General features: G+C 42.8%; 1 protein-coding gene across 1 annotated transcript in view; it reads left to right on the forward strand.

Moving 5' to 3' along the window:
* The window catches only part of slc49a4 (solute carrier family 49 member 4), a 60,827-nt gene extending 41,956 nt beyond the window's left edge, over positions 1-18,871 (forward strand). The window contains exons 7-9 of the mRNA XM_084362388.1: positions 2,466-2,593; positions 7,784-7,966; positions 17,053-18,871. Of these exons, the coding sequence (XP_084218514.1) occupies positions 2,466-2,593; positions 7,784-7,966; positions 17,053-17,168 (427 nt within the window). The 3' untranslated portion in view covers positions 17,169-18,871. The remainder of the gene's footprint in view (positions 1-2,465; positions 2,594-7,783; positions 7,967-17,052) is intronic.
* The last annotated feature ends 978 nt before the right edge of the window (positions 18,872-19,849 follow it).

Raw genomic sequence — 19,849 nt, forward strand, 5'->3', positions numbered from 1 at the left:
TCTGAGAGAGCTGACCAATCAGAAAAGGCCTTAAAGAGACAGGGAGTAAATCAGAGCCTTCAGACAGAGGGTGAATAGAGGTGCTGCAGCGTGTTTTTTTTAAACATTGATGCATTTAATATTTTTCTAGGAGACACCCAAAATAAAAAAAATCTGGGACCTTTTATAATTTCCAACATCCTGACCCTGTTTGTGGTGAGCCTACTAAGGACATAAATCTTTAACGACATGTGGTAGCATTTTTACAAAAGGTGCAGTAACATCAGGACAGAGTAGTAGACAGACAAATGTCAATAACACAAATGTTGGGGAACTATTTCCAGTTTTGTATTAATATGCATTTGGTGCTTTAATGAATACTTGCGGCATCAGGACTGTTCGTGTGGGATTGACCCAGCATAGACGACTCTTGCCACATTCCTGGTAATTACTTTTTACCCAGTGCAACAGTGTGGCTCACAGATATGTTTTTAATTGTTATTGGACAACAATGGAGGGATATGCTGCTGTTTGTCAGGCTGTGACTACACTAGGCTTTACTTGTTGACAGTTAAAGAAACAAATTATCGCTGGCCGTACCCTTTTAAAATATAACACTTCCGATGACAGGATATTTATAGTGGTATTTGTTGACTGTAAGCCATTGGTTTCTAAAACCCAATCTCTGCTCTGTTCCATTAGTGTAATTCACATTCTAAGTGCTGTATCGTAGGCAACTGGACTTGTTTCAGGTTCTTGAAGTAGGGCTAGGTGAGCCCAGGTGGGAATGGTTGTTAAGCTGTCTGGGGAGAGAACTCAGTACAGCATTGTAGGTGGGTGATAAGTAATGTCTTAGGCCACCTCCTCTGTTCAAAGACGGTCGTTCCAGTTTGACATAGATGGATTCTTTTACTCCTCTTTCAAACCATCTGTCTTCTCTGGACAAGATGTTTACATTCTTGTCCTCAAAGGAATGATTTTTCTCCTTCAGATGTCTTGACCTGATGAGTTGGCCCTCCTGTGTTGTGCCATTAGCTTATGGAGGGGTTGTGTTTTTTCTCGAAATTCAAATTGTATCACACCTGACTTATCTTGCCAGTCAGTGACCAAGCTCTTTATCGTGTACCATCAGGGACCATCAGAGTTAGTATAGGAAATAAGCTACTTATGCTGTTTCTGCCCAGAGGATCAGATTGGAATTGATACGTAGGAGTTGCCTGTGATCCTCTCCGCAATGAGATGAGTGCTTGACTCAGGCCAAGGATTTCATCCCTCTCTGGCTCCAGGGGTGACTGAAGGGTTGTGGATGCAAGCCAGTCAGTGGCAGATGGGTGATGCAGATTTGAGGGGTGTAGCTGTGGGCAGGGAAACCAGACATCTCTGTAGCAGCAAAGGCTTGGCCCATGGACTAGACTGCCTTTTGCAATGCAGCCATCCCATTCTTGTAAACAAAAATCTGACGGCTTCAGATCAGTTTATCAGAAAAGACCAACAAATGTAATTTGTGTGATTCCATGTTTCCCATACCCCCCGATCTAAACTCTCACAGTGATCAGGAGTCCAGAGGAACTCTGCATGTATCTGATATCCTGTGAACACGGAGTGAATGTGTGTGTGAGGCTGTGAATGACAGCTCGTGAAACCCCGGGAGACATTGATGTCATGTACAAATGTCACTGCGGAACGTTCTTAGCTGAGAAGTTCTCATTATCCGTCCAAAGGATGATTTCCCTCATCCCTTGGCCCTCAGCATGCCGACAGAACTTCACAACCTAGCTGAACTAATCAGCCATTTTCAACTCTTCGTTTTATTTTTGCATTAAGTTAATTGTCAAGTTCAGCCCTTTTTTCTCAACCATCGTGTCTGTGAGCAACAAAACAAAAGTAATTAGTGTCTGTCTTTGCTACCAGCTTCTGTAGCTTCATCTAATCTTTCACAAGCATACATATGCACACCCAGAGGAGCAGAGAGGAGTTAATGAACTATGAGGGTTTAGAAAGGGCTACAAAGGGAAACCACAGAGCCCTAGAGAGTTTGGGAATGGCCCGATGACTTGTCTTCCACGCTATAATACAAAGCGCATCTCAAGTCTGCGTGCTTAGCTGCTGAGACAAATTGAATCAACCCTTGGAATGGTGTCTGCTTATGTAATGACAAGTACAAGTGATGCACTCAGAAACAAGTGGGAGAAGGAAATGATCTAGCCCTTCTCTGAAACAATGCATGTCTCCAGTAATAGATTATGACACAAGTCACAGAGGGAGAAGACATTTAGAAATTGCGTAGCTGCTCATTGTGTTTATGAAGGATGAGTCTTGTTTCTGAAGCAGCTGTCTTTACTCCATTCAGTAAACCTGTTTGCTCTTTGTCCTGGTATATTTCAAGATCACTATCATGAATGTGTTGTGCCATGTTTGTGATTCTTTATTAATCGTTATTCCTCCTTTCTCAACCAACCAAACCCCCCACACCCACTCACCTCCAGGTTTGCAGACTCTATTCGGGGGATGCTGAAGCTGATCCTGGTGCTGATGCTGGCAGGAGCCTCACTGTCCTCTACCTGGTTCACACTAACCTGTCTGAGCAGAGTCACTCACCTCCCGGCCACAGCAGGTGGGTCCAAAGCAGCATCACTGTCAAGGTGACATTGTGTACATATATGCAGAGCAGCAGGGAGACTCTGATACAGACCAGAGCCAAAATTGTTTCAATAGGCAGGTCAGGGCTCTTTTTCAGCTTTCAGCAACAGGACAGTGTGAAGTGTTCTATGGATTTGTAGAAGACCAGTCCACAGGCGTGTTTTCTGTTTGTTTTAGCTGGAATTAAATTGGGAAAGAAAAGCTGCACAATCAAATCATTTTAATCTTCATCCAAGTTAGCCGGGTGCTAAACCGGACGTTAGCCAGCTCAGTCAGCAGATGTCTCCAGTGCGCATGTGCTATGGGCCACACAACACGGTAGATCTGGGTATTTTCATGCCCGGGAAGTCGAGCCTTTTTGGCTTCATGCACCGCTGAGCAGCTTTCATAGGTATAGGGCTCCGCCTCTAAGGCTGTATCCAGATTTTTAATGTTACGCCTTGGAGGTACAGCTAGCAGTCCTGTTAGCTTAGCTCACCCCTGAGGGCTGAGCTCAGAGTACCAGGGAAGTGTTGGTGTTTACACCACTAGCACAGGAGGACCAGGGAGCGCTAGCTAATAGGACTGCTAGCCACAGGGTTAATTTAGCTAACAAGCCAACGACAGCCATAGTTGGCAGTAGTTAGTGATTACTTTAGCAAGTAAAGCTAACTACATAAATCACTGAAAACTGAGCTTTAAAGACATTGTTTGTGTATTTTGAGCCTGTCACAAGTAGTCAAAAGGTATCACACCCTTAATGTGTGCAATGTGAATGTAAATGACCATGATTTACTCCCGGGTCAGTTAACCCTGCAGTAGTCACAGGTATTTATTGTGGCCGGCTTGGCTGTGATGAGTGTGAAAACCCGGGTGAACGCACTGATTTACTCTCTTTTTCAGGCGCGATGCTGTGACATGTGTTGAAGTTAAGGATGTTGGCTTGTTTATATCTTTCCATCCATCTCTGTCAAGCAGCATCGTTAAGTCCGTGAGAAGTCTCACTCCTCAGCAACTTCTGTAATCAGCTCTGGAAACAGCGATGTATCTAATTCAGAATATTATTGATTCAGACATAAAAAAACAGAATGGCAGAAAACAGAACTCATCCACTGGCAATGTGAAAGGAGCTAATTGCAGATTATTAATGGGTAACCTGCATATACACGCCAATTTTGGTGTAAAAATGGTGTAACATACATCAGCAGACACCTGTTGATCACCTTGATGATCCTCTGTGAGGCACATACTGCAGCCAGCTGCACTCATCGCCTGTTTTGAAGCCATTTTGCCCTCGATCAGGTCCTCCACAGATGAAACACATGATCGGCTCGGTCTAGGTCATGTAAATATGTTATGATATAAATGTACATTGTTCACCCAGTCTGGATGTAAACACCCTCAAACACCCAGAAAGCTTAAAGTCAGTCAGAGTCACTGCTTCACGTCAATAGCACAGGATACAGGGCCAAACAATTTTAAGAACCTCTCACTTTGTAAATACTTACTTTGGTACATATTCAGCAGAACCAATCCATTTGCAGACGTCAGTGATAAACCCATTAGGGACATTGAACTGGACTCAGCTGCCTTTTCCCAAGCCAAACCAATAAGCAAACCAGCATGTCGTTCAAAGCCACTGATTCCAGCCATCATCATCCATCATCATTCCCCAGGCCCTGGCACTGCTCTCTCTATCTCACGTCCTCTCATCCCAGACACTGGCAGTCTGCAGCAGCCAGGCTGCAACCCTGTTCATCCACCTGGCATATCATACCAGAGGGCGGTGTGATACTGCAACACAAACTGCCAAAACACCTCATCGGCCCTCTGTGGGACGGTCGGTGGTACACACAGAGTCATCTAGAGCGATCAATCTTTAAAAATGAAAACTTTAAAATCATTGGCGTGGCAGTTTTCAGTGGGGTCTGTTAGACTAATTAACTTAACATTATTCAAAGCAGCAAGTCACAGAAACAAGTTATTACCAAATAACATGTTGGCCCAAATATAAGACACACCCTGTTTTGGATTACTGCTTCTTTTTTCTTTAATAAACACTTTGAAATGAACAAGGTACACAGATCCATCAGATGTACTATTTTATGGCTTTATTCATCACATTTAAAATAAAAATGCAATTTCTATAAAGACAAAGACATAAATAATGATGTAGATTCAGCTGGTCCTTCCCATAAAGCACAATTACCATTTATGTTGCACGCCTAAGTGTTTTTCAATTATGGTGTGTAATAAAGTTTCGCCAATTCAGCAATTCTGATTATTCTGACTTCTTGATGGCAGCTAAACATGACAGCACTTGACTATCCATCCCAAAACTCGTGTAGGGTTTGCTGGACACTTTGGGTTGAGGACAAGAGATTATACATCACAGAGATTTAACACACACCAAGGGCTTTAATGAGGTGCAGATCACTGACAGCAGACTAGAAAGTGAAATAAGTGTTGCACACTCTGGCTCCATATGCAGTTTTCTTTTATATAAGAGATTATATGAAATCACCTTGAGCTTTAGGAAACTGTGATGTATATATTTCATTAATTTCTGACATCTTATAAACAATTAATCAAGGAAACAACCTGCAGATGAATCAATAAGGAAAATAATTGTTAGTTTCAGCCCTAAATGCATGAATATCTTGTCTTTGATTATAACAAGGCCTTTATCGATTTATCTAACGACTCCTAATGATTATTTTATGAATATTCTAAATATATTTATTTATTTATATATTAATTATATTTCCATCAATTTACTCAAAAATAAATAAACATTTGTCTCGTAAATTGTTCAATATTTTATCCAACTATCTGATCATCATTTTCTAAATTCCATGCCCACCTCACCTCCATTGGTCCACTGTGATGCCAATCAAACATATCTGCTCTCCTATTGGCTAGTTTAACTGCCGTCTGTGTGTTTGTCCTGTGTGTGCTTGTTCATCTGTCTGGGAAAGTTTAACTGAGTGGGGGCATGTCCCTTTGTCCCGCACAGCCAGTCAGAGCCCTGAGGCCCCGCCCCGCCATGATGTGATGGTGTTTGTATCAAACCGCACTGCGAGCTGAGCGGCTAGCTCCTCGTTCGTTTATTACACATGTCAGCACTGCACTTTCCTGGTCCTCAGCAACACAGCTGCCAGGTGCGAAGTTGCTTGGATCAACAGTTTTCCCCACCTTATTGGCCACTGTATTTTGTAGTTATGTGTCTGCACGGCCGCCATATTGGAGAGGTCACGATCCAAGATAAATGTTTTCTTTTAATGATGCACTTCCTTGGGTCCTTATTGAGATGCGTTAAGGACATAACTCAGAGATTGATTGCTTTATAGACCTTCTCAGGCCACCTTCCTTCACTGCTGTGCCCCTCACGTGTTTCTTTCCTTCAACAAATCTCCTTCTTCCTTCTGGGATAATGCTGCCAGATAGCCTAATTCAGTAACACGAGGGGGCAGGAGTGCAGTGGTTCAAGCGGTCTTAAGTATTTGATATCAGTGCTTCATTAGGGTTGAATAAAGACGAGCAGGGGAGAAGGTCGCCTTTGATGGCTGCATGAGAGAGTGGCTCGTGGGTTCCCCGTCACAGGCAGCCGGGCAGGCAGACACGCGAGGGCCCTCAGAGGCGCTGTGATTAAAGGGACGCGGGGCTAATGGGGAGCTCATTTGGACCAATCTGCTGTGATAAGGGAGATGGAGGGTGCCGTGATGCTCCAGAGGTGATGGCTTAATCTCGCTGCACATCCAATCTAATACACATTCACACATTTAGGTCCCAGCCAAAGCTGAGATCAGCAGCTGAGACCAGACCACAGACATGAACACACACACACACACACACACACACACACACACACACAGTTGATCATCTAATGCTATATGTTTTAGCAATAAGCCTGTATTACACAAACCTCTGCGATAGACGTTCATTGTGTGAAATAGATTGAGCCAGTCAGCACATCATGATTTTAAATTGAAAATTTACCATCCAGAATTGTTCTTATTTTTTTCCAATATAACCAAGAGGCACTTGCACCCAAATGAAACCAGCAGCAGCCAGTGTGGACAAGAATGTAATATTCGTCATGCCTGAGAAGCAAATGAGACAAGCTGTTTACTTTGGGGACATTGCACATTTTGGCAAAAGAGTCATAAATTTGTTTTTAATATATTGTAGAATCCATGAAATGAGTTGCATCATAATGCTGTGAGTGCAAGTAAACAGAAAAGCAATTGAACAGAAAAGAGACTGAAATGCTGTCACCATGCCATCGAAACTCCTTCCTCATGGAGTTCTATAAGTAGGACTGGGTGTCAAACTTTAGTCATGTCCACAGCCTGGAGTATCAATAACTAAGTACCAAAGGTACAAAGGTCTTGCTAATGATATTATTGCTCAATTTATAAAACCTGTTCAAAAAGTATGACAATAAATTTAATTAGTATTGTGATTATTGATGAGAAAAATATAATCAAACAAAAAACAAATAACTTTTTAAAAGTTTGTTTATCCTCTAATTTCTTGTCAATCAAAGATATTCCCTCCTCATCCCTTTTGAACCGTAAAACACTGACGGACAGGCTACAGCATCAACCTTTTCCATCTGTCTAACTGTTGAATATCTCAGTTGACAGCAGATCGAGGCTCTTAAACTGCAAATGAGTACAGATTTCAATTTATTTCTATAACCAGCCATGGAAATATATCACATATTCAAACCATAAAGTCAACACAGAGAAGTGATTCGAGTCATCTCAAGTCAGGTCACATGGGATGTTTGGTCAGATTGTTAACATTAAAACATGAATGTGATGTAAACAAAGAAGGTAGGCCAGAAACAAAACCTGACAAATTCAACATGTGACACTGCAGACAGGTGGAGGCTGTGTGGATGTGGGTGGAGATGTTTTGGTCTCAAACTGACAGTAGTTTTTCCTGCCTGGCTTCTAATTGAAATGCTGCTTCAGGATTAGGCTTCGTCTTAAATTTTAGTGCTGGTGCTGTATCAGAGGGAGGGTTTTATAAATCACCACTGCTGTTCCATAAAATTTGACCAGTGTGCCGTTCTCTAAAAGAGGAGCACTGATGGGATTTGGAACCCTGTAATATCACAGTTTCATGTAAAACTGTCTCTTACTTTGGTCCTGCTTTTTATTTCCCCCTTTCACAGCCATCCTGTACACTTCCTGCATCCTGGTGGGCATTTTCATCAACAGCAGCGTGCCAATATTCTTCGAGCTCCTCATCGAGACAGTGTACCCTGTCCCTGAAGGCATCACCTGTGGAGTGGTAACTTTCCTGGGGAACCTGGTCACTGGACTGCTCCTCTTCTTCCTCACCTTTTACTGCACAGGTAAGACAGGATTACTGTATGTATACAATAGAGGTACATATGTGTTGAAATCCCTGTTGTACAAAATATTAGAGGTGTAAATCACAAGTTAAATCACGATAGATATTATATTGATTCTTTGGACAACCATATATTTGCTGAAGTCACAATTCAAGGACTTTTCCTCCTCTTCTTAACAAATTGTATACGTTATTTCAACTTTCTTTTATTCACTGATGGTTTAAGTCACTTTATCTCCCAGAACAACACCACAGTTAAATTTCAGCCCATCACTGTTGAAACCAAGCAGCTAATATTACCGTAGTGACGGCAACAAGTGAGTGGACGGCCAACTCAGATGCCCAGACAGGTTCATCAAGTTTCCTCAGTGTTTTGTCACTGAATATGGCATGAGCTTGTCTGCTGACCCATCTTTTCTCCCAAATCCAAAATATCTCCACACTGCTCTTTTATTTCAAAGAGAGTAAACATCCTCATTGTCGTTTTTTGGCTGTCTGCCCTTAATGCTACCTCACACGGTGACACATACCTGCCATGGGAAATTCAAAATAAAGGCACATCTCAAAGATGGTCATCGATGGTTTCACTGTGCACTGAGTATAGTGTTTTTTTTATTGATTCAGTATATTGATCTGCATGTATTTATCCATACATTTGAACTGTTTCCACTAGTGTTTATTTCGTGTCAATAGGTCATGGTAACGCCAAATAAATATTTTAAAAGAAAATTTTATCCCTCAAAGTTTTTACTCCATTCAGAAGTTTTCTGCGCTCCTGCAGGTTTCTCCCTCTTCTCAAAAGCCACAGGCTCCATTGTTTTCAGAAATCCATTTCAAGCCCTGCAAATGCTTCTGATGAAAGGCGGACAGTGGGAAAATTAGGTTACGATGCGACTGACACATTCAGCACAAAGAACGGGAAACTTTCTATTGTAGTGAGGCTTCTGTTTTATCTTTGTGTCGGCTGCCTGGCAGAGTTTGATATAATAATTTAGCTCCATAGGAGAGAGGACGCCTCGTCAACGGCCTCTCTGCTGCGTTGAGAAAAAAGCAACATCCGAAGTAAACCTAGCTCAGTCATCCATGTAAGCACCTGCGTGTTGGTGCTGTGTTGTGTACATGCATGTGAGTTGGTGTGTACTCGGGATCGTGCTTTGGTTCATGGGTCTGGCCTCACTGTGATGTTTGTCCACCTGTGTTTGGTTTCATTAACCTTCCCTGTAAGTTTGGCTACATCACAGCACCAATCAGCTGGAGTGATGGCTCCATCCCTGACACAGACTCCTTCTACCCTGTTTGTTTGAGTAAATAAGAGATATGTTTTCAGACCATCATAAATATTCATGGGCTTCATCCTCCTCCTCTGCCAAGTCCCTCTGATTGCTACGAGGCTGCTGACAGCTGCTGCCTGACAACTGTATCCTGATCCTGCCTTCTAGGTTGTCTTGCCGGTGCAGGTGGATGTGATTCTGTTTGACCTGAACAGCCGGGGCCTCTGAGCCCAGTGGCCCCAAACATTTCTCTGACACATACCCACATACTCAGACAACATATGGGAAGATTTTCTTTTGATCGTTTCCTGACAACCTGTCTTGTAAAGAAAAAGTAACCAACAAACAGGCATTTTGTACTTAGCTGGCCTCACTGTTGATCATAACAACTGTTTGTATGTCGGCAGAGAGGTATTTCCTTTCATTCAGGGGCAGAATGTACAAGCTTATTGACCGTTGGCTGTAGTTTTTGTGTTTAAGTGCAGCTTTTTGGCCAAGATACAGGAGAACTGAGGAAACGCAACAGACGGCCTTTGATTATAGGCCAGGGCCTATAGACTCAAGGCAGACTGCTATCCTGACATGCAATATGGTTTGTTAGATGGAACCATCTGGAATGGTGCTGCTAAACACTGTGTAGAGGGCAAGCACGGAAAAAAAATACTTTGTAGGTGGTTGGACGAACTATCTATCTATCAGCGTCTATCACAGGTTAATTTCAACCAATTAGATCAACCAGGTGGTTAATCAAACTCTTATCGAAGCTTCGAGAGACGAGCCAAAACATGTTTTCCATCAAGAACAGACTTCAGTTCCATTCTCTGCTCTTCTCTCAGTTAAATATCTCTCCAGTTCTGATAGGACTGATACTATAGCAGCTATGCTAACCTCTTGAGGAGCTGCCGTTGTTGTGTTCAATTGCTGCACAAAAAAAATATGACGCTTGATTTAAGAAAAATGATGAAATAAGTTGAATGAGTAATTATAGACAAAAACATGCTCACAGAGACCTGGCTCAGAGTTTTCCATTCGGACAACTGCAGGTTTGGCTCAGTATGTTTAACAGGTGGAGTTTGAAGAGTTGAGAATGAAGCTGGAGGGATGTCGAGTGGACGGCAACAAAAATTAAGCTGTTTGAAAATTGTGATCTGGATGCCAAGTAATGTATTTTGAATTGTCTGAAGCGGTAGCAGGTCAGCATGGTGATAAATCATAGATGAGACAGCAACGTACCAGGTGTGGACAGACAGAGCTGTGGGTAGAAAGAGCAACTGCAGGCCATCACACAAAAACACTAAAACGCACGGACACACACACGAGAGTCAGACTCATGAAGAATACACGATGTAGCCTCTGCTCCACTCTCGTCTCCACTGTGCTGAATGATTGACTGCTTGGTGGAAAGGAGTGTGTGTGTGTTCGTGTGTAGCTGTGCACTTTGTGTGTTGCTGCTCCTCCGTGGATGTGACCGTATGTGCTTGTTGTTGAGTGCAGATGCCGATATGTGTGTGTGTGTGCTTGTGTGTGTGTGTGGGGGTTGAAAGCGTCTGATGTGCTCAGATGGATCCTGACAACTTGCCTACGACAGCCGCAGAGAAGATCAAGCTGAGATGATGGAGGCTTTTGCTGCTCTTTTCTTCACTTCCCACCCTGAAGTCGTGTGATGGAGTGTGATGCATCGATGCGTTCTTGTCAGGAAGTTCTCACTGCTGCAGGCGTGCAGGCGTTGTAATGTGACCTTGCAGAGTGCTAGATTGCCATCGATCATGTAGTTGCACAATGTGTGTAGGTACCAGGTTGTTGAAGACTGCTGGTCCTGGCACAGTGCAGGTCTGTGAGCTGTTCAGTGTCGGCGTTTGGTTTTCATAAAAGTAAGATATATTTAAGGATAAATCAGGCGTTAATCTGTTTTTTCTTAAAGTCAGCAAATCCAACAGTGTGTCTGTCTCTCGACACTTTCTTACTTCCCCATCCTGTCTTTGGATGTCAGTTTCAAGCACATTCATGCCTACTGAAGATGAAAACTTTGAAAAATGGATAACAATCCTCCAGATTCATTTTTTTTAAAGACTCAGCAGTTTTCAACAGCTGGGCACTTAAGTTTTTAATCGGCATAGCTTACTAATGAGTTTTTAATAGTTTCTGGACAACAATGGAGCACAGTAACAGAGGAATAAGATGTATCAGACTCTAAAGATAAGTTCAACCAGAAATAAAGGTTCTGTTATTATCTCCATGCTGATGGACACTCGGGTGAAGTTTTGAATTCCACAAAACATTTCTGGAGGTGAACTTGAATGCACCACGTAAACTTAAAAATCTTTACGCTCACGGCCAGATTTTAAAGGTGCAATATGTAAGAATTCTCGTAGAAACCATTAAAAAATGAACAATGATTATCAACAGACAATGCAAAAATAACAGTGTTGAAGTTGTGATGTCTATCTACAGTATTGTGTTGCTGGGATATCTGCTGAAGTTAGCATGCTAACTAGTTAGCAAAGCAAAGCTCTTGTGAAAGCGGTGTAAACACCATCCTCCCCTGATGCTCCGAGCTCCCAGTGACAGTTAGCAGCAGTTAGCGGTAACCCTGGTGATATGCATCCTCCTGTTTGTTTTGAGTATGCACCTTTAACCAAGAATCTCTGAAACCATTAAACGTGAATATTTCAGAGGGGGTCAGAGGGTCCCTCGTACAATTTGCAGCATCAGTTCTCTCAGTATCTCTTTCATATCCAAGAAACATTGGTATTGTAGCTGAAGTCATCCTAACTGACAGAATTGAATGGATTCAGGAAGTCAGTGGCTGTACACCAGCTCTAATTTAAACATTGTTTGACCGTCCCTGTGATGGGACTCACATTTTCAGATTTGTACCCACCTCTTCTCTGCACCAGCTCTTCTGTTAAACACTGATTTCAGCTGTGTTCTGTTCCCCTGAAGAGGAAAAACGCCTGCACAGATTAATTTTATTATTATGTAAATTCCCCTCAGAAGTATTGTAGTCGATCGTCTCATTACTCTAATTTCCTCTCTGTAGTCCAATAATGGATGTGGTAAATAATATGCAGACTTCCAAACTGATAAATTCTGCATGAGCCTCGTCTTTTCAAACTCATTTTTGCCCCTTCATATTGAAAATTGGCAGCCATGGCCTTTAAAGATTTCCATCTATTTCCAGTTTACAGTTCATTTTAGGGTTTTCCTTTCGGCTGCCCGCTGCCTCGTTATGCATTCTGAATTATGGCTCCGTTCCCTGCAGGCGGAGAGGCGTTTATGAATTTACCTCCTTGTCCATTTTAATATCCATGAGAGGCCGGTCTTGGTTCAGTGAGCCCCACCTGGCCTCTTGACTTTGTTGTCGTGTTATAAAAATCCTCAGAGTCTCTGAACCATGTGCCTCAGAAACATGAATGAAGCCCGGGGCCCATATATCGGCTGTTGTCGCTCTCTTTCGATCTCATCTACTGTGTGTTTGTGTCATTTAGCACAGTGCACCGGGCGGAATACAAAGCAGCAGAGAGTTATTGTGGAGCAAAGAGCCTCAAAGGTTTTGTGGTGGAAGAAGAAGAGGAGGTGGAGGAAGATGAGGAGGGAGGGTAGGGGTGGCGTTGGGTTTCCGTTCAGCTGTGAGCTGTTAGAGTCTCCTGCATGGAGGGAAGCAGGGATTATTCAGCGCAGAGAAATAATTGCCACAGTTCTTTAGTCCCAAGAAGATTTTTTTCCTCTTTCTGCTAAACTTTGCATCCTCGTCTGAAGTGAAAATGCCTTTTCTGCCGAACTTTTTCAACCCTCCGTAAAGACTGTGGAGGTGTTTTATAAAACAAACAGCATCTCTTTGTAGAGTTCAATCAACCCTGAGAGAATAAAAGCCTGTTTCATTCGCTGTTTGTGTCATTTTGAAATCATGAGTGAAGCAACACTGACAGAGTAAATGAACAGCGGCGCATGAACTCAGATCACACACTATCAAACACAGACACACACACACACACACACACACACACACACACACACACACACACACACACACACACACACAGGCAGACTTGACAGTCTTTAGGTCTGTTCAACGATCTGTAGATCTAAAGTAAATATTTTCACCTGCATCATAATGAAGAGCTGGTCATCAAGTTGTGACTGATGATCTTGTGCATCTATGTATGTTGAGGAGTGACCTCACGCTCCTCAAACACACCGCAGCCATAAAGGAGAACTGAGCCTCGTTCATTTTAACGCTGCATTGACCTCAATTAAGACTGATTAAGGCCATAAGACTCCTGTCGGCCCACGTCTCTGTCTTCATCTGTAGCACCGATGTGCTGACGATGGCAGCTACAGTAATAGACTGTTAATGTGATGAACTGTCCATGTTCACACTGATGAACTCTGAATGTGAGCGTACTGCCGCAGTGAAATTTGTTAGTTTGCTTAAATGAAGGGAAAAGAAGAATGAAAAAGAGAATGAAGGAAATTCAGTCAGAAAACCCTAGTCTACGAGCCGTTTGGATCTAATTGCTGAAGAAAATATTCACCAGCATCACCGTCTCCCTCTTCAACAATTTAATTATTAGCCATTTAACTCAACTCACTAACGCAAAGTGCTTCAACAATCATTACAAAAGACCAATCATTAAATTAATTAAAACAAATACAAACACGGCGACAAGACAAATGAAAACAATTAATCAACCTTTTTTTTACAATGTGAAAGAAAACTATTTAAATGATGATTTTTATTAGTCTCAGCTTCTCAACTGCTAGAAGACCAGTAGTCACCTTTGTGCTCAACCTGCGGTTTACAACACAACTCGAGTCACATGCACCAGTCACCATTAAAATCTAACTATCAACTTAAAGCAAACCAGTAAACTGACGAGCTCAGTGACTTCTTTCTTCCTGCCTTCCTTTCATCTTGTTAGCTCTAATCTTCTGCCTTCATCCTCTCTGCTCCTCCTCCTCCTCCTCCTCCTCTCCCTCATTCAGCCTAACTTTAACTGTTTCCTCCAAACTTTGCTCCAGACGTGTCCTCAGAGATCAAAGGAGAGCAATTGAGCTGCTCGTCCATTTTCACCACATCACCTGATTGAATTATACAATTACCGGGTTCCCCATTAGCATTCCTTCAACGCTGCAGGCAGAAACACACACGCACACACACACACACACACAGGCTGTGCGTCACTATCTTTAAATGGACGAGTGTTTGTCGGGCGTACATGTGAGGAAGCGAGACAGCGTTGGACGGAGAAGACGGCAGGTCAGATAAACACAACTCCATTAACCCGCCTCCACGCCGGGTCTCCTCCTGTCCGGCTCACACGCTCCTGATTAATGAGGCTGCTTTGGGAGTCTCGACACCTCGCTGCAAGCAGCCTCACCCAATCCCTCATCTCCCCCTCTGCTCTCAAGCCTCTTCTCCATCTCCCTTTTGCCTCCATGTATCCTTTGCGTCCACCCTCTTAGCCCACTCTCTTCTTCTCCTCATGGAAGCACACACAGGTTAGAGCCTTACAGCCAAAACTCATGATTTACCAGAGAAAAGGCAGCGTGGTGCAGTCTCTTCAAGCATTGATCAGGTCCTCTCTTGACCAGAGCAGCAGGATGACGTTGTTATGAAACGCTGGCTGATTGGAATCGAAGTGCCCGGTGTGAGTAGAGAGACATTGTGCTGGCAGGGCCCCCAAGGCTCCACTGCGTGTTACGACCTGATTTCTCTATATTTGGTCTGGCTTGTTATCAGGGCGCGAGCAGCTGTCTGCTGCCACCACATCCTAAGTCCTGGCTGAGAAGTTGGCCCTCGCTGCGCTGCGCAGACTCTGCTAAACATCTCTGTCCAGAGAAACCCCCCCCAACACGTCTGTGCTGCTGCGATGGCCGACTTCACAGTGAAGGGCTGCTTGATGCATTTGAAAGGAGTTTATTGATTCTGGTTTTGTCTGGACTTGACAAGGTGTGACTGCATGTTCATGCAGGCTACATGGTGAACGCCTGAGCAGGAAGAAGAGCTTATTTGTCTGCGTGGTGATGAGTTAAGATGCCGACGGTTCAGCACAGTTGCAAGTTTCCGTCTGCCCTCCAAATTCAGCATTATTGCAAACAGCCAGAGCTCCTCTCCTGTGGTTAATGGAGCCTGAACAGAGCAGAGAAAATAGAGCACCTCATTCTGCACCATGTTTAGGTTCAAGTGTAGGTCAATGATAATGGGGAACACTGCCAATATCACTGAATTATTCACAATCATTACCAAAGACAGCTCCCCTTATTCCTGTATGTCAGGCATTCCTATTGATTATCCATTCATTCTATATGATACCCATAACTTATTCAGTGTCACTTCATACTAACTCTCATTAGGTTTATGCTCTCTATACATATATATATATACAGATGACTCATATTTTATTATGAAGGAACACTCAACCCCCCCACCTGAATAATTTATTCTGTTTACACACAGGAGCTCAAGGTTCTGTACACATGTGTTATCTTTATATTTAATACTCACCTCTGCACTACTGTAATTAGTTGTACAGTTAATGGACAACAGTAAGCACACCCCTGAACACCCATAATGGTTGAACCTTGCTGGAGGTATATGCTCCCGTTCAGCCACAGCAGCACTGAGTGATGAGGTTGTTCATCCCAGTGGTTTTGGATGAGATTGAGGTCAGAGCTCTGTGGGGGACATTCAAAACCCTTTTCACCAAATTAGCTCTGGTTCTTGATAGTGTTGTCACGATACTGGAATTTCTGACTAAAAATATCAAAATACGACCATGTTCAATTCCACAGGGAAAAACGGACATAAAATCTTAGATAAATATTAGAAGGCTTTTGTTGTGTGTGTTAAGCACTTCAGCATTCATGGTAGTTTACTTCAGACCACAGTCGGAGGAGACGGGCCTGTGTGGATGCTGCAGCGCTGTTGGAAAGAAGAGAGAGTGGAAAATGATTATTGGAACATTTTCAACAGTAGCTCTTGAACAGGTTCCAGTCAGGAATCTCAGAACCTGGGTGCTATCACGTTTCCATCAGTTTTGAGTGGAACTATTGTAATCAGGGATGTGTGCTATCAGCGACCTGCAGAATATGACGCGCCCACTTCAGTTCACACCTCAGGCCAACGAAAACCTGCTATGATTTTATTCCAGCTGGGAACCAACTTTTAGGGTTCTTAACCAATGTATTGTTGGTTGAAATGCTCAGAGTTGAAGCAAAAGTGAATCAGAACCAGTTCCATGTTGGTAGAAATGGTTCTTCAACACCAAACTGGAAAACCATGTCCTTATGGACCTGGTTTCATGGGGGCACTGTCAGGTCTTAGGTTTTAGATATCATTATATGGTGATATGACATAAGTGTTGACTTCTCCTGGTTTTAAAGGCTCGTTACAGTGAAGTGACGTCATTTTCTGAACTTACCAGACTGTTACCCACTTAATCATTATATCCACATTACTGATGATTATTGATCAGAAATCTTGTTGTGTTCATATTTTGTGAAAATACCAACAGGCATCACTACAATATTGTTGCAGTATCGTTATCGAGGTATTCAGTCATAAATATTGTGATAATTGATTTTGTCACACATTCAGCAAGTGAATCAAGTGTTTTAGAGGCGATCTCTAAATATCGAGATCATATTGTGTATTGTGATACAGCCTAAAAATATGGCAACATTTTCAGGCTGTATCACTCAGCTCCACTGCTGTCTGATAATTGTGAAACCCGAAACCAAAAGTACATCGCTGGATGTTTATTACAGTCGTAACTCAAACATGTCTCTGTTTCTGTCTGTCCCCTCCATCCAGAGCTGTCCTGGTTGAACTGGTGTCTCACCGGCTCCTGTCTCTTCAGCCTCGTCCTCATCCTCTTCTTCAGGGAGTCGTACGACCGCCTCTACCTGGACGTCTTCGTCTCCGTGTGACACCTCCGAGGACAAAACGTGACCACTTAAGGATAAAGAACTGAATAATCATTCTTGCACAACCACGAGGAGAAAAGGGAGCTGAAGGAGAAGTGGAGACCCACTCTCTTTTAAGATGTAAATGTATATATATATATATATTTGTAACCATGGTGATGGAAGGCTGTTGTATGGCTGGAAGGGAGGAAAAAGGAAGTGACTCTCAACCAATGTTTACTTTTAAGTGATGGACCTGATGCCATATGACTGTTGAACACACCGTCAGCTGTTTTTATATGTCATTCTCTGTCTGTATGTTAACAAACGGTTTAATTGTCTGAACCAGACTCGGCACGACGGACTGTTAGTAGTTACCGTTTACAGATTATGTAATATTTAAAGTTGTTCTCAGTGTCGCCCCCCTGTGACTTGAAGCTTACTCAAAGCCTACGAGTTGGATGCAGCGCTGACTTCAGATCAGCATAACAAAGAAGTAAAGAGTGATAAGCGGACAGCTCCATCAGCCAATCAGCAGGCCTGGCTGTGCTGAGTCGAGCTAAACGAGTGACCTCCTGGTGTTTTAGTGCTGCTCCGAACTGCCAGGTGTGAGTCGCTGGAGAGGCTTAACTGGCTGACACTATAAAGTGACCTGTGATACAGCCAGTCATCGAGAGGCAGGTACTTAGATTATGTTTTATCGCCCTCTCATGATGGATTTTATGCAAAAATGATCTCGCAAATTTATGAGACGTGGGCCAGGATTGGATAAACCTGCGCTTTGAACTGTTCCTGTGGAAGACGCTGAGTCATCTGAACCGTGACACCTTCACATTTCAAAGGGTTATTCAGTCTATTTATGGTTAATTGTGTCAGTTTCTGGGATATTTGCTTTTTAATCTAACTCAATAATGTTGCTTTGCTTTTTGTTTTTTATGCTTTCCTCAGCAGCCTGCCAGTATTTATTGGACATGTGTCAACACTAACACAGTTAACACCTAGTTTCATTGAAACAGGATGTTTTTGTGACAGTTTCACCACAGCTGAGGTACTCTGAGGGACATTATTTTATCACACAGGCAGGATTTCGTTGTGATTGCCAAGCTGCTCCTCCTCCAAAGCACCAGCAGGTGTCTCTGCGCCAAACAAGAGTCAACTGGCAACAAAACCTGAAGGGAAACAGAAAAAGAAGTTGCCATTTTCTTGGACTGATAAAACTGGAGCTGTGACAAAAAACAGTTCCAGATCTGGAGGGACGTAACCACAAAGAGACACACCAAGACAAATGAAAAACATCTCTGACTGAAATACTTTTCTTTCTCTCTAACTCGTCCATGACTTCTCTCTGTGTCTTCGTCCTGCACAGCAGCTATTTGAAGCGTTTTAATGTGTTCCTCTGGGGTTCAAGGAGGCTCTGTTAAGTGTTTCCTGGTGCTTGTTTTTTATTTTTTACTCTCCTTGTACAGAAAAGGTTGTCTTTTACCTTTCGACGTGTTGCCTTAATTGCCCAGTGCAGTGTGTTCAGCCTCCCTCTCCTCCACACTGTGACTACTTTACCTGTACATTCTGTTGAAGGTCATGTTCTTGGGCTCCACGGCACTCTGTGCTTTCCTGGGCTTCAAATGTGACTGTTGAATACATTTCCAGCACCTTAGTAACGGAGTAAACATTTTAAGAATAACACTGCTGTTGTTAATGAGTTAAAGACGGTTATTAAAATTGTTTGACATCAACCTGTGATTGTCTGTGTATTCCAGGGTTCATCTGAGATGTTTTTAACTTTTTTCCTGTTCTTTCACACCTGCTTGAGTATAGTCAACACAGTCGAAAGTGTTTCATTGTACAAATACTTACAGACCGAAATGTAGTCAACTATTTTGCTGGCTGAGCTCCTCACTCAACACTCAGCCTGTTGTGTGTCTGGCTCCATTATTTGCTCTCTATAGAAGCTGCAGTCAGTGAGCATTTCTGTTGTGTCTCCTTAAGACGGATTCCTTTCAGAGTGACTGTTGAACAAATGGTAGAGTCTAGAAGGTTTTTGCTCTGTTATTATGTAATAATGATTGACGTAATGCAATAGAAATATGTCAGCATGGTGTCAGGTCTTTAATGTAGAAAGATGGAATTACACCTCTACAGGCTGCACGGAGGCCAACATGCACAAGGGCCACTCTGTCTTTCTTTCAGCTCCGTTGCAGACCCGCCTCCTGAATAGAGTTCAGTCAGCCAATCACTTTGGTTGATGCAAAGGTCCACACAATGTGTGGTTGACGTGGACAATGCACGCATCAGCCCCTATGATGTCATGATATTGTCCCACCCAAATATTGCGATAGACGATATTATTATATTCCCAACACCTGCTGTCTGCAAAGACGACATGTACTGTAGCCTCATTCAAATCCCTTGGACCGCCGTTTTCTCTGCTTCTAACCCCAAATATTGCCAAATTGGCGAGCTGGTATCTTAGAAACTAAGTCCTCAATGTCTGGATGTTAAAGCGCTGCATGCTACATCAGGACAATTAACTTGAAAAGACCTCCCAAATATAGACGCACGTTGCCTCGGCTGCCATGAATGCTCTGTGTACACTTTCTTTTCAAAATAAAAGCTAAATATGATGGAACAGCTGTTCGATATTCAATATTGTGAAAAAAATCAGTTATGGCAGCAAATATCACAATATTTGATCATATCTAATATCG

The sequence above is a fragment of the Pagrus pagrus genome (genome assembly GCF_965226575.1).
Source record: "Pagrus pagrus genome assembly, chromosome: 9".
NCBI lineage: Eukaryota > Metazoa > Chordata > Actinopteri > Spariformes > Sparidae > Pagrus > Pagrus pagrus.